The sequence below is a fragment of the Peromyscus eremicus genome, chromosome 1, assembly GCF_949786415.1.
Source record: "Peromyscus eremicus chromosome 1, PerEre_H2_v1, whole genome shotgun sequence".
NCBI classification, from domain to species: domain Eukaryota; kingdom Metazoa; phylum Chordata; class Mammalia; order Rodentia; family Cricetidae; genus Peromyscus; species Peromyscus eremicus.
The window spans coordinates 53,963,873-53,978,763 of NC_081416.1; the positions used below are offsets into that span (position 1 = coordinate 53,963,873).

General features: G+C 55.5%; 1 protein-coding gene across 1 annotated transcript; it reads right to left on the minus strand.

Annotated features, from left to right (window-relative positions):
* Map4k2 (mitogen-activated protein kinase kinase kinase kinase 2) lies at window positions 1-14,758 on the minus strand. The gene is made up of 32 exons (XM_059262267.1): window positions 14,628-14,758; window positions 14,454-14,511; window positions 14,136-14,226; window positions 13,991-14,055; window positions 13,660-13,715; window positions 13,312-13,359; window positions 13,187-13,229; window positions 12,770-12,842; window positions 12,552-12,683; window positions 12,415-12,477; window positions 12,052-12,133; window positions 11,855-11,962; window positions 11,369-11,447; window positions 11,207-11,265; window positions 10,559-10,602; window positions 10,440-10,478; window positions 10,314-10,347; window positions 10,088-10,196; window positions 9,920-10,008; window positions 9,803-9,844; window positions 9,636-9,720; window positions 9,460-9,539; window positions 9,322-9,382; window positions 9,121-9,238; window positions 4,096-4,154; window positions 3,919-4,022; window positions 3,665-3,842; window positions 1,679-1,747; window positions 991-1,077; window positions 693-763; window positions 544-599; window positions 1-429 (listed from the first exon to the last, which is right to left on the minus strand). The coding sequence occupies exons 1-32, from the start codon at window positions 14,721-14,723 to the stop codon at window positions 342-344; spliced, it is 2,466 nt and encodes an 821-aa protein (XP_059118250.1). The 5' UTR covers window positions 14,724-14,758; the 3' UTR covers window positions 1-341.
* Between the last annotated feature and the right edge of the window lie 133 nt (window positions 14,759-14,891).

Sequence of the window (14,891 nt, forward strand, 5' to 3'; positions counted from 1 at the left end):
TAAAACCAACCAGCTTTAATACCAATATAATTCTCTCTTAAATACATGTTGCCCAGGATAGAACCTGGGGCAGGCTCTTGGCAGAAAGAACAGAAAGGAAAAATGAGAAAATGGAATGGATCAGCCAGGCAGCCCCATCCCGCCCAGGGCCCCCTGCACTGGGGGGTAACACTGCAGGGAGGGTAGGTGGTCGCAGCTTCCTCTGGTCCAGTTATTGCTGAGGGGGGTGGGCTACCTCCCCTCCCTGCCCCCCAACACTTCTCAGAATCAGGTCGGCCCTCTGGGGCCCCAGCAGAGGCTGGAGGTGACAACTGAGGCCTGGGCGCCGCCAGGGCGACAGCTCAGTAGCTACTCTGGTGACCTGTGAGGATGTAGAGGTTGCTGTGTGCTCCAGGGTTGTCAGTGGGAATGCTCTCCAGGATGATGTCCCTGGTGGGGGGAGAGGCACAAGGTGAGCAAGGCAGGAAAGCCAGGTGAACCCCCCCCCCGGGGGGGGGGGGTATCTGCAATAGAAGGTGCATTTCAGGTACCACCTTTACCCACCTGTGGGCCCCCAGGACTCGGAAGATCCTGGTCTCATCTGTGATCTCCTGAGTCACCTGGAAGACAAGGGACTCTGAGACCATCCCAGCAGGTCCTTTCTAACAGGGCCCTTGGGGTTGGAGGCAGTCAGGTCCCTGAGTCCCACTCACCTCGTTGGTGTCAAGGCTTCGGCCCTGCATGCCATGGCTCCAGAAAGCCAGCACACTGTCCTGCAGGCACACTGGAAGAAAGGGCTCTGTTGACCCTACACTCCACGAATCCCCCAATCCTTGCCATAAGGCCTGACCCAGGGCAACCGACAGGGGTCCTCGCTGATCCAGGGTGACCAGGATGGCTCCCCAACAGAGTAGGGAATCTGCCCTGGTCCCACTGCCAACCCTAGCCCTGAGTCAGTCACACATGCTTCCGGACTGTGGATGCTGCCATACCCACATCTGGCTTACTCACCCACAGTCTCAATAGGGAAGTCAAAGGTGAGCTGCGGGGCCAGTGCAGCGGTGGGCTCACCCTGCAGGTTAACGATCCTCACACAGCCTGCACAGGGAAAGAGCTGGTGGGTGGAGGATAGGTGACTGCCTTCGTGGATGGCAGACCCATAAAGCCCTCCTCACCACTGAAAGGACCTCAAAATCGGCACAAGACACCCCAAAATCAAGTTCTCAGCATAAAGGAGACAAAGGTCAGGGAATAAGAGACAAAGACAAGAGACAGAAGATGAGGGACAAGGGGAAGGGAACAAGGGAGGGGGAAGGGATATTTGCCCCAGAGGGACAAAGGGTTGCCTCTGGATAGAGGGGAGGCAGACACAGCCTGTAGGCAAATGGCGGTTTATAAAGGGAAAGGGGAACCCTTGTCAGGATGAGTTGGTTAATTTTCATTGGGCATGTTAATTCAGGCAGCCAAAAGGGGACTTCTGATTGCTGGACTTCAATACATTGATAGCTGGACTTTGGTCGTCAGCCTCAGGAGGAGGAAGTGGCCAAATAAGGGAACAGACCTTGGTGACTAGCTTTAGGATGTAATCTAACGGTTTTGCAAGGTAGAGGGAATGGGGGGGGGGGCAGGGTCTGCCAGTGCCATGTTTGCCAAGCTTGGGCCTGCTAGAACCCTCCAACCCTGACCCTAGGGCACTCACGTTCGAAGCTGACCAGGACCGTGTCCCTGTCCACCTGGATCACCTGCTGGGCGGAGCCTGGTAGCCCCTCTGTGGGCAGAGAATCGAGGCAAAGCCTGCTTTAGCACCAGCCTACTCTAGCATTCCAGGGACTGAGGGGACATGTCCGGCCAGTCCTGGACAACTGTATTTCACTTCACACAAGCCCTGTGGGATCACACTCAGAACAAGGGACTTGCTCTTAGGCTGCTTAGGAGTGAGGATGGGGTTCCAGAGTCCTATAGGAACCTCCGGGGTCAGACAAACGAGGCTGTGAGAACCACCAGATGTGTGACCTGGCACAAGCCACTTCTCTCTGAACTTAGTTTTTCTCTTTGGTCACTCAGACACGACAAAGCCTACTTCCAAGGCCATTGTAAGAATTAAGACTGAGGGGGCTTCAGAGATGGCTCAGTGGTTAAGAGCACTGGCTGCTCTTCCTGAGGATGCAGGTTTAATTCCCAGCACCCACATGATGGCTCACAACCCTCTGGAACTCCAGGTCACCCTCTTCTGACCTCCAAGGCACACATGTGGTCATGAAGGCAAAGCATCCAAACTCATAAAATAAATCTAAAAAAATTTTTTTTTTTTTTTTTTTTTTTTTGGTTTTTCGAGACAGGGTTTCTCTGTGTAGCTTTGCGCCTTTCCTGGGATTCACTTGGTAGCCCAGGTTGGCCTCGAACTCACAGAGATCCACCTGGCTCTGCCTCCCGAGTGCTGGGATTAAAGGCGTGCGCCACCACCGCCCGGCCCCCCAAAATTTTTTTTTTAAGTAGCAGAAAGGGGCTGGAGAGATGGCTCAGAGGTTAAGAGCACTGACTACTCTTCCAGAGGTCCTGAGTTCAATTCCCAGCAACCACATGGTGGCTCACAAATATAATGAGATCTGATGCCTTCTTCTGACATGTAGGCAAACATGCAGACAGAATACTGTATACGTAATATATTACATAATAAATAAATAAATCTTTATTTTAAAAAAAAGCAACAGGAAAATTAGGAATGAAATCCTGCGGCGCCCCCCCCCCCCCCCCCCCCCCCCCCGCACCAGGAGCCTTTCCTTCTCTACCCACTGCCCAGCTGTCCTCATGGCTGAGATGTCATCCTTCCCTGCTCAGAATGGAAGCTTCCAGTCCCTACCTGGCCAGAACTCCTCTCCTGCTGCTGAGGCTCAGGCTTACGCACAGGCAGCACAGGCAGCACAGGCAGCACAGGCAGCCAGCTTTTCCTTGGCTATTAAGCCTTTTTTTTTTTTTTTTTTTGGTTTTTGAGACAGCGTTTCTATGTGTAGTTTTGGTGCCTGTCCTGGAACTCACTTGGTAGCCCAGGCTGGCCTCGAACTCACAGAGATCCGCCTGGCTCTGCCTCCCAAGATTAAAGGCGTGCGCCACCATCGCCCTCCCGGCTACCAAGCCTTTTTTTAATCTAAGAACTTTGGTCTGTCTTTTTTGTTTGGTTTTGCTATTATGTAGCTCTGGCTGTCCTGGAACTCACTCTGTAGACCAGGCTGGCCTCTAACTCACAGATCCACCTGCCTCTGCCTCCTGAGTGCTGGGATTAAAGATATGTGCCACCATGCCTAGACCTGTTTTGCTTGTGACACTGGACCACACTATGTAGGTCAGGCTGCCTGGAACTCTATATAGCCCAGGCTGGCCTCAAACTCAGGATCTTCCTGACTCAGCCTGCCAACTGCTTATACTACCCTTATACTACCATGCCTTTTTTTTTTTTTTCTTTCTTCCTTTTTTCTTAAAGCTTAGGATCGTTATGTTACCCAGACTGGCATCTAACTCATGGGTTCATGCAGCCCTCCTGCTTCAGCCTCAGAAGAGGGACCACAGGCCTGTGCCACTGTGCCCAGGCTAGTCTAATGAAATCCTTCACAGAACCCCCGATCAGAGAGCCTGGTCTGAAGTGTGCCCTCCCTCCCCTCTGCCCTCCCTGTAACACCCAGCTGCTCACCAGGCGGGATGAGTATGTCTGGAGTCAGTCCAGCCTCCAGGGGCAAGACATGGAACAGGACTCGGCAGCCAGGTCCCTCAGGCCCCTCTGCGCCCACACACACCTGTGGCAGCTCCTTCCCATCTAGCACCAGCGGCTCCAGCATCCCTGCCGGGCTGGGCAAAGGGCTGGAGAAGTTCTGGGGGACAGAGGAGAGGCTAGGCTCTGCTTCCCCTGCAGGCACCCTGCCACCCAAGGGCCCTCTGGTCTCCTACCTTCAGCAGCAGGAATTTCTGCAGGGGCTCATACCACTGCAGCAGAAGCAGGCTGGCAGGCAGGGCGGCCAGCAGGAACGTGCTGCCTGTGTAGGGGTTGCGGACTGCAGGAGAAGGAGGTGGTGGGCCAGGGCTCGGACTCACAGAACCTCTCCCAGCCCCACGGCTAGCTCTTACCCACACGGCACTGCAGGCAGCCTTTGGTGTCAGGGATCTTGGTGGACAGGGCAAAGCGCCTGTAGAGGTGAAAATCAGCACATGTTCTGGGAGCCACCCAGGAAGGCCCCCCCACTGAGCCCTGGGAGGTGGTCACTGTCCTTTCCTGCCTCACAGATGAGACACTAGGCTCCATGAGGTGCAGCAATGTGCCTGTAAGAGCTGCAAGGGACTGAGGTGCTGTGACCACCTTGGGCTCCCTAGCCTGGGGCTCTAGGAAGGGTTGTCTGTTCTTTTGTTTTGGGGTTTGTTTGTTTTTTAAGCTGATTTGTGTGTGTATGAATGTTTGCTTGCATGTATGTATGTATGTACACTGTATTTGTCTAGTGCCTGCAAAGGGGAGAAGGCACCAGATCCCCTGAAACTGAGGTTACAGGTCGTTGTGAGCTACCATGTATGTAGGTGATGGGAACCTGAACCCAGGTCTCCTAGAAGAGCAGTAAGTGCTCTTAACCGCTGAGCCATCTCTCCAGTCCCGGGTCATTTGTAAGTTTCCGGTGACAGGGTTCATGTAGCCCAGGCTAGTCTCAAACTCCTGATCATCTTGCTGCAGCCTTCCAGGTACTGATTAGAAGCCTGAGCCACCAGATTCAGTGTGATCTGTGACACACACATCCATCTTTTGTCCTTCTTCTTTTTCAACTTTTCTTGGGCTGGCTAGATGGCTTATTAGGTAGAGGCATCTGCCTTCAAGACTTACAACATGAACTCAATTCCTGGGATCCATGTGGTTGACTGAGAAAAATTATTCCTATAAGTTGTCTTTTGACCTCTACTTGAATACTCTGGCACATGAATCACACCCCAAAAAATAATAAATGTAATTGGGCACGGTGGCATACACCTTTAATCCCAGCCCTTGGGAGGTAGAGACAGGAGGATCTCTGTGACTTCAAGGCTAGCCTGGTCTACAGAGTGAGCTCCAGGATAGCCAGGACTATGTAGAGAGACTGTCTCAAACAAACAGAAGCAAATAATTAATAGTAATAATAATAAATGTAAACTATGAAAAAGGAAGTGTTTCTCTACATGGGTTGGCTGGCTGACAGTGGAGGACAGGACTTCATGGCACATATGCAGAGGGCAGAGGATAACTTGCAGGAGCCAGTTCCCCCACCCACCGTGTGCGTCCTTGAGATGGAGCACAGGTCATCAGGCTCGGCAGTGACCACCTTCACCTGACAAGCCATCTCACCAGCCCTCATTTAGTTTTTGACAGAGTCTTACTCAGTAGCCCAGGTTAGCTCAGGCTTTGGGGCAATCCTCTTGTGCTTGCCTCTGTCTCCCAAGTGTTAGGATTATAGGTAAAAATCACCACTCTAGGTTCTGTGTGGCTTTATTTATTTATTTACACAGGGCTTCTCTATGAAACAGTCCTGGCTGTCCGGTATCTCCCTCTGTAGCCCAGGCTGGCTCTGCCTCCCGAGTGCTGGGGTTAAAGGCGTCCGCTGCCGGGCTCTGTGTGGTTTTAAAAAGGTCACTTCATCTCTGTGTGTGTGCTCCCTCACTGCCAGGTGAAGCAGCTAGTGTGGAGACCAGAAGCCGAGGCAGGTCCCAGCTTGAGCATACTCAACCCATTTCAAAGACTGGCAAACAGGCCCTGGGAAACGTAGACTTCAAACAGTAAATGGCCTGCCTTCTGCACCTATACCTGAGGCTTAGGGCCCTGTGGGGCCAGTGGGTGGCTGTCTTATGGGGAGTCCCCCATGCCCTCGGGGGACAGCCCTTGAGACTGTTTCTTCATCTGAGGAACTAAGCTGTTAACAGGGCAATCTCCTCCCAGTGACTCAGGGCCTGTCTGTGCGCCTGCCAGGACAGGCCCTGGGAGGAAGCAGCGTCTGCCTCATTTCACTGCCCTCTGCCCTTCCTTTTCCTCCCACTCTCCCACCAGCCAGCATCTGGGTAGGTTTGCATCTCGTGTTTCCTCTAACGAATTCCATCTCTCCTTTCCTTTATGTTCAAAGCAGACACAGGCTCAAAGCTGCCCCTGACTTGCCAGGACTCTGCCTAGCCTGCTGCCTAAGGTGGTGTCAGAATGGAGGCTCAGGAAGCCCAGCGGCCACAGGACACCACATCCAGGATTGGTGTGAGCTCTGGAGAGAAGGGTCTCTTCTAGGTCTCCCCAATACTGCTGCCCCCGGCCTGGCTTGGTCATAATAATACTGGGGTCCCTACCTGGCCCACTCTTCTCGGCATTCCGGTTCTCCCAGATGGACTAGGGAGGTCCCACTCACAAAGAACATGGGTGCATCTTTTGAAATGCAATGTTTTTTTCTGGAGCTGAGGACTGAACCCAGGGCCTTGTGCTTGCTAGGCAAGTGCTCTACCACTGAGCTAAATCCCCAACCCCTTGTTTTATTTTTTGTTTTTGTTTTTTCGAGACAGGGTTTCTCTGTGTAGTTTTAGTGGCTATCCTGGAACTCACTCTGTAGACCAGGCTGGCCTAGAACTCACAGAGAGATCAGCCTGGCTCTGCCTCCTGAGTGCTGGGATTAAAGGTGTGCACCACCTCCGCCCAGCTGAAATGCAAGTTTTAAGACAGGGTCTCACACTGTACATCAAACCTCAGTAACCCTCCTGCCTCAACGTCTTGAATGCTGAGATGACAGGCATATAATTTATTTAATGTGGCCAATCTGAATTCAGCCCAGACTCCGACGTCACTCACAGCCGATGACAGCTCCATCCTTCCCTCAGCCTGGGTCAGAAGCCGGGCACTCAGCCTTGACTCCCCTTCCCCTTCCAAACACCACCTATCACCAGGAAATCCTGCGGGCTCTACTTGCAAAGCAGAACCAGACCAATCTTCACTTTCTTTACTCCGACTGCAGCCCACACCTCCATTGCTAGCCCTGACCACTGCAACAGGCTTCCCCCGGCCTCCACCATCCTCCCTCATCAGTGGCTTAGTCCTCACCCTGCAGCTAGAGAGCCCATGAAGACCTCAGTGCCCACCACGCCTTACCAGCGGCCTCCCACCTGCTGAGTCAAAGCCCAATGCCTCCCTGGAGACAGGCGCTCTGTGATCTCCTGTCTCCTGTCCTCAAGCAAGCCATACCCGCTCTGTGCTGGGACCTTTGTATTGGGCACCTCTTCTCCTTGGATAACTTTCCCTATATACCCACAGCTCTCTAATTCCCCCACCCCACCTCACCCCACTCCCAAGACAGGGTTTCTCTGTGTAGCCCTGGCTGTCCTGGAACTCACTCTCTAGACCAGGCTGGCTTCTTTTAAAAATTAAATTTATTGGCTGGCAGTGCTGATGCACGCCTTTAATCCCAGCACTGAGGAGGCAGAGTCAGGTGGATCTCTGTGAGTTTGAGGCCAGCGTGGTCTACAGAGCGAGTTTTAGGACAGCCAGGGTTACATAGAGAAACCTTGTCTCAGAAAACCAATAAATGAATTTATTTTTTTTCTTATCATGCATTCATGTGTGTGTGTGTGTGTGTGTGTGTGTGTACACACCATGGTGTGCATGTGGAGGTCAGAGGACAGCCTATAAGAGCTGATCTTCTCATTCCATCAACTGGTCCCAGGATTTGAAATCGGATCATCAGGTGGCAGGTGTCTTTACCCACTGAGCACTCTTGCCAGCCCCATACTCCTCGAAGTCCTAGGTTCTTCCTACAGAGCTGGGGACTAAGCCTAGGGCCCATATATGCTGGGCAAGCACTTTGCCAGCAAGCCACAGCCTCAGCCCTTTCCCCAGTCTTGGCTCAAATAGCGCTTTCTCACTGAAGGCGTTCAGAACAGCCCTTCCAAGTCTTCTGCTTCGTCCTACTCTTCCCCATGGTGTGTGCTCTGAGTCATCACTGCCAAAGAGCCTCATTTTCTAGGTCTACCATCTTCCTCCTCTCCACAAAAGAATGGCATAAAGAGAAGGGGCACAGGTCCCTTCAGTCCACAGATGTCCCAGAGCCCTGCACAATGCCAACGACATATGAGGACCACACTGGCTACATGGTTACCAGCTAACTGTTGCACCTCACACTGCACATTAATGCTGGGCTGCTTGTCTTCTGCAATGGGCTCCTCTGCAGCCCGTGTCCAGACCTGACCATTCTGCTGCCCAAATACCATTCCGACTGTAGCCTTCTATATGGCCCGGATGTTCTGTTTTCAGAAACAGAACTCGCATAGCTCAGGCTAGCCTCAAACTCAATAGGTAGACAAGGATAACCATGAATTCCTGACTCTCCTGCCCCTACCTCCCATGTGCTGAGATTACAGGCATGCACCACCATGTTTTTGTTTTTGAGACAGAGTCTCCCTCTGTAGCCCAGGCTGGCCTCAAACTTGCAATCTTCCTGCCTCAATCTCCTGATTGCTGGAATGTCAGGCATGAGCCACCACACCAGCCCGGCTCTCAGACAGTGAGCTGAACCACCTCTAGCACGAAGCATACTGACCAGAACACAATAGGATCCTTTGAAATGCTGACAGCATTGCTGTCCACTGGACAGAGTCCAAGTCCTAGACTTGGCAACAGAGGAAGGGTTCGGCCACCTGTGCGGCTCTTAGCCCTCAGGCCAAATACCACCACGGAGTTGCCCAGGCCTTGCTTCCGGGCCCCACCTGCACACACTGCCCCCCCCTCCCCCCAAGCACTGGAATGTACCCTCTAACTCTGAGCTGTCTCAGCTTCCTGACTTCCAGAACACTCTCTCCAACTCTACTCCCGCCCCTCCGGGAGTCCTTTGTTTCTCCAAAGCAGGGTTTCTCTTGACTCATGTGCCAGGCCCAGCACAGGGCCCACGGAACTGCTGGATGAAGCCCACAGCCCCACCATCTACAAAGCACTTCCACATCCACGTCCCTCTGGGCATGTCGACAAGCCCCGTGGACAGCAGGCGAGGCCACCAACTGTACTGACCAGGAGGAAACAGCCTCAGAGACAGAAAGGGCCTAAGTGATTACTAAGATCCTGGCAGAGTCCCGTCCAGCCGGTACTATTCTGGACCTCCTCCCCAGTCCCCACTTGCTGACCTGGGGATGATGCGCTGAGTGATACGGTTGGTAGGGATAGAGAGGGGAGCCTGGTGCTGCAGTCTCCGCTGCTCAAAAAGCCCTGGAAGGTCATGCGCCCAGATGTGCGTGGATTTCCCTGAGGCAGAAGGGGAAAATCACACGGGGCTCAGAGAAAGTTTGGGGAGGGGTGCTCTGGCTGCCTCTGCACCCTCCTCCTACCTGAGAGTGACAGCAACACATTGTTCACACAGTAGAGCCAGGAGCAGCGCTGGGAGATGAGCTGGGACCAAAGACGGTGGACAGGTGGTCAGCACCAGGACCCCTGTGTCTCTGCCCCCCAGAGCCGAAAGGCCTCACCTTCTCCAGTGTATCCTCATGCAGCTCATGCAGGTTGAGGGTGTAGATGCCTTCCTCAGCCCCGACTACCAGGAACTGGTCTGCAGGCGTGGGTACGGGGTCAGAGGCTATCACACCCCCCTGGCCCAAAACTAAGGGTGTCCTAGGTTACTGCTTCTGCTCTACCCCTGGCCCACCTCGAGTCACAGGGTGAACCCAAGTGACAGCAGCGTGGATCTGCAGGGGGCAGCCATTGAAGACCTTGGAGAAGCAGGCACCCATCTGGGGAGGAAGCGAGTAGCTGGTGAGGGACCAGTGGGAAGGCCAGGACAACAGGGCCTAGAGATGCCCAGCAAACACTTACGTGCACCTTGGGGGTGGGAGGAAGGCCGTGACAGGATGATCTCTGTGTGGGAGGGAAGGAGTCAGGGCCAAGGTGACACCCTACAGCCCACCTCCCACCCCTCTGGTGCCCTCTCACCTCAGGGTCCTCCCGTTGCTTCAGGGTGGCCCAGGCAGTGGGCAGCAATGGTGGGCTGCCAGGGCCAGGTGGAGGTGCAGACAGGGTTCCTATACGCACAGACCACAGTGACTCCAAGCCCCAGCCCTACCCCAGAATTCCTCCTGGCCTGCCAAGTCTGAGCCTCACCTGGGGAGCAGGACTGGGCATTGTCATCAGGTGTTGGCTCAGTAAGGGGCAGCCCCAAAAACGGGGCCCGTTTGATGGTTCCCACGGCATCATCTGGGGAGTCCAGCTCCTGGCAAGAGGATCAGAAAACAGCCTGGCCATCAGCAGGTGCCCTGTGATGCACTCTACCCCAAGGCACCCTGTGCACACGGCTTACTTCACAGTTCCACCCTCTTCCGATCCATACCTGGAGTTCTAAGGCTGGCCGAATGGTCAGGCTCCTACAGGGACACAGCACATGGCATGATGAGGTGTGAGATGAGACTGACCCCAGGCCTGGAGGCCTTCTGCATCCCAGGTACGGGCCCCTCACCTTTCCTCCAGGGCCTCCTGGACCGACTGCAGCAGGCTCCTGGGCCAGAGAAAAGGGTCGATGGTCAGTCTTCCACAAGACCCAAGCTGCCCTCAGCGTCCCCAGACTTGTTCACTCACCCACTCAGTTCCTCTTTTCCCAGCAGCGTCCACTCCTCCTCCCACTGGAGGAGACCAAGGCACAGACATCAGGAGAGAGGTAAAGAAAAAGAGAAAGGTATCAAAAGATGGGAGGGAGTAGCCAGGAATGAGCTGAAATTCTAAGGCCTGCCTAGACTACAGGGAGAGTTCAAGGCCAGCTAGAGTAAGTTAGACGGAGATCCTGTCTCAACATGAACAGAGAGAAGGATAGCAGGAGGGGCCAGACAGACAGACAGACAGATGGAGACTATTTGCACAAGAGACAAAAGACTTGTAACAGACAAAATGACAGATAAGAGACAAGACGGAGAGGGAGGCAGTAAGAAGGCGGGGCCGAGAGAGGAGCATTGTGGGATTGGAGAGTGAGAGCAGAGGGGACAGGCAGAGTGAGGAATACGCTCAAGTGGGGGTCCTCAGTCCTGTGGGACAGGTTTTAGAGGGGGTGGTCACTCTTCCACTTCTCAGTGCTGACTAAAGGCAGACGACCTAAGAGGAGCCTCCAGCCCAGCACCCCAGGTGACACAGGCAACCCCTGCTTCAGACTGGCCTTGATTTGGGACACTCCTCCTGCATCTGCACATCTGACCCCACCCCACACCACCCCCCTCCACACAGCCAGTGCCTCACCGGTTCATTAAGAGGATCCGTCTCCTTCCGGCGGGGGGCACCAAATTTCACTTGGTGAACTAGGGATCCAGAGTATGGGGTTAGGAGGGGTCAAAGTCTCATGATGGACCCCCAAAATAACACCAGATCCACGAGTGCATTTGGCCCTGTCAGAAGACTCACACTGGATCTCGGAGGGGGTCCTCTCAGCCGGACCATGATGGCCCCGGGAATGGATGGTATCTGGAAACATATCCTGGGTCTAAGAAAGAACACACACAGCAGACTTGCAGCCAGTACTCACCCCTCGCCAGGAATTCTTCCAGGTCTTGACATCCATCCGGTGTTCTGTTTTCATGACAACCCTCTAAGGTTACTATGAAATACAATAACCCTCATTTCACAGATGGGAACACTGGCACAGAAACGTCAAGAAACTTGCCAAAGGCCACACAGGAAGGAAAATAGCTTAGTCATAGTCATGGCTGGCTTGGACCTGAGGGCGTGCAGTGAGGCAAGACCCACTCCAAAGTTTCATGGCGGGTGGGCTTGACTAGAGAGAAGCTCTGTGCTGGAATTCCACAAGTCCAGCGATTCCGACTCACACCACCTGCCGGCCCCTTCCAACCAGGTGGGGTTGAGCCATCATCCTCCCGGTCTTTGCTTTACCTCCAGTTCACAGTCTTCAGGGGAGAGGGTTCCTAGGTGGGGGTCGCTGGCCTTGTCGAGGAGCTGGGTAAGGAGGGCCCGAGGGAGCTGCTGGGTTGTGAATGGGTGCTGGAGGAGCAAGGGTTGATCAGGTTGGTCCCTGTCTTCCAGGTCTTCTCTGTGAGCCTCAAGTCCCCAGGCCATCCCCTGCCTCCCACCTGCAGAAGCTTCTCAGCTGTGGGCCTCTTCTTGGGGTTCTTGGTGAGGGCCAGCTTGAGGAAGTGGTGAAAATTCTGGGTCCTAATGGGCAAAAAAGCGCCCCCCCACCCCCCCAGACCCAGGTTAAGCTCTGCACAGAAGCATCCTGTCAGTTGCCCCGGCGGCCACCAAGGAAGGAGCAGCTGGGACAGTGATGCTGTTGCACAATAGCAATGCTTCCATCACAAGCCACCGGCCCTTCCCTCCCGTCCATATTGAGTCCGGGGCCTAGGGTGGGAACCAAGCTCAACCCTTGGCAGGAGCATCCATCCCACAGGCCTCGGCCGGAAAAGGGGTATCTCAGCTGTCGGGTGAGCCCTCACCAACGTGTCTTGTCTCTGAGCTTGGGTGGCTGGAAGCTGCTCTTCGACATGAGCATCAAGGCCCTGGGGAGGACGTGAGGTTATAGGTCAAGGGTCAGCAGGGCAAGGGTCAGGGAAGGGGCATGTGCTAGGCTGACCTCATGGGGTGCAGGTGGAACAGTGGTGGCTGCAGCTCGCCCAGCTCAATGGCAGTGATGCCCAGGGCCCAGACGTCACAGAGCTCGTTGTAGCCACCTTTGCGTTCCACGGCAGCAACCTCTGGCGCCATCCTAGAGTCAGGGTTGGTCACAGATGGCATGGCCAGGCACCCTACCTGTGGACCCTACCCCTATTGCCAGGGCACCCACCGCCTTACCAGTATGGAGTGCCAATGAAAGACCGCCTCTTGGCCACAGATGCCGTCAGCTCACCTGACACCCCAAAGTCCGCTGCAGGAAAAAAGAGACCCTTGCCAGCCCCAGGGCCTCCCTTACTTCCCACCCCAGGGCCCAGGCTATACCAGGCAGAGCTTGGGTCCAGCCACAACTGTCCCAAGCAAGGCCAGGCCTGAGAGGGGTCACCAATCTTCCATTTCTGAAGACCTGATCTCATGTCAGGTCCCTCCCAAGCTAACCTCAGCCAACCATTTGCAAGCAGGTAATACTGCTACATCTCCTAAGTGGGGAAACTGAGTCTCATGCAGCAAAGTGACCACGATCTACAGCACTCAATTCTATGATGGTCTCCGAGTCCCTGCTACACCCTCACCCACATGGCATGCCCCGGTACTGACCCAGCTTGACATCACCCTGCAGAGTGAGCAGAAGGTTGGCACCCTGGAGGGGGACACAGAAAGGATCCCGTCAGGTGCCTGGCAGCTTCCTCCTTACTTGAACCATGCCCTTGGCTGACCCCTACCTTGATGTCTCGGTGAATTTTCCCCTGAGAATGCAGGTGGTGGAGCCCCTGGGGACAAAGAGGAGCCTTTTGAGAACAGCTACTTAGCACTAATCATCTTTCCTGAGCCCCTCCTCAGGACTGGGGCCCCCCACCCAAGCCGCTTCCTCCTCCCCTCTCCCCAAACAGGAAGTGACTGAGCCAAGAGAGAAACAGGCTGCTTCCGGCAACAGAACTGGGGCCCCCTCCCCCTTAGGACCCACAGCCCCTGGGACAGCCCATCCCAAGGTCCCACACCCCACAGGGCCAGCTGGGTTAGGCCCACACTCCTGAAGATTCCAAAGTGGGTGCTGCCTATGAGCCCAGTACCTTCAGTGCCTCCCGGCAAACATAGGCTATCTGCCGTTCTTCCAGGGGCCCCGTGGCTGAAATAAGACAGTATGAGGGCTGGAGAGAGAGCCTGAGGGGTATGTTGACCCTCCCAAGCCACCCTGCATAGTGGGAAGCAGCAGGCACCACTACAGGAAAGTGATGTGAGCCACATTAGGCTGGGATACTGAGCCCAGAGAAGGACAGCAATTCTCTCAAGGTCACACAGCCAGTCAGAAGCAGAGAGGAGCCCAAGTTCAGCCTGGAGGATGCCCTGCTGTCCCTTTGTTGGCATGGGAGAAGGCCATGTCCCATGGAGTCTGGTTCTCACCGTGGTAAATCTCCTGCAGCGACCCCCCTCCACAGAACTCCATACAGATCCACAAGCGGTCATTCCTGGGGGGTACAAAGAGCTGGGATTGGCACACAGCAGGGCACACGAGGGTGGTCTGGAGTAAGTGGGTAAACAACCTCACCTGAGGTAGCTGCCAATGTAGGCCACGACATTGGGGTGGCGGCATTCACGAAGGATGGTGATTTCCTGCTGAAGAGAGCTGATGTCGTCCCCTGGGGAGCACAAGGCATTATGGGGGGCCACACAGGGGTAGTCCAGACTCTGCCCCTATGTGCTAACTGGGCACAGAGTGTTTCTCTCTTGCCCGGGCAGGTGCCAGCTTAGCCTCTCCTGGGGACAGCCTCTCTGGGGGTCTCGGAAATGTCAACTCTCCGCCCCCGCCAGCTCACGCGCCCGCGCCCGCCTCCCTGGAGCGCAGAGGCCCCACCCGGGCCCACACCTGGGTCTAGCTTGACGATCTTCACCGCGGCCAGTTCGGACGTGACGGTGTCACGGGCCTGAGGAGCGCAAGAAGCGGGGTGAGGAGGGGGCGGGGCCGGGGCTCCCGCCGCGGGACGTGCGGATGCACCCTCCTCCTGCACTCCCGCCCGTCCCGCCGCCCCGCACAGCGCACCTTGTAAACGTCGCCATAGGTCCCGGCCCCCACACGCTGCAGCAGCTCGAAGCGGTCCCGCGGGTCCTGCAGCGACACATCCCGCAACAGCGCCATGGCCCGGCGCCGGACCGGCCGGCCGGCGCAAGCTGCGGAGCCGGCGCGGAGCGGCGCGGGGCGGGGCGGGGCGAGGCGGGAGGGCAGGCGGGGGCAGCGCCAAGGCTCGGAGGCCGTAGGGGCGGGGCCAGGCCGGGGCGGGGCCAGGCCGGGGATGCCCCTCCGCCT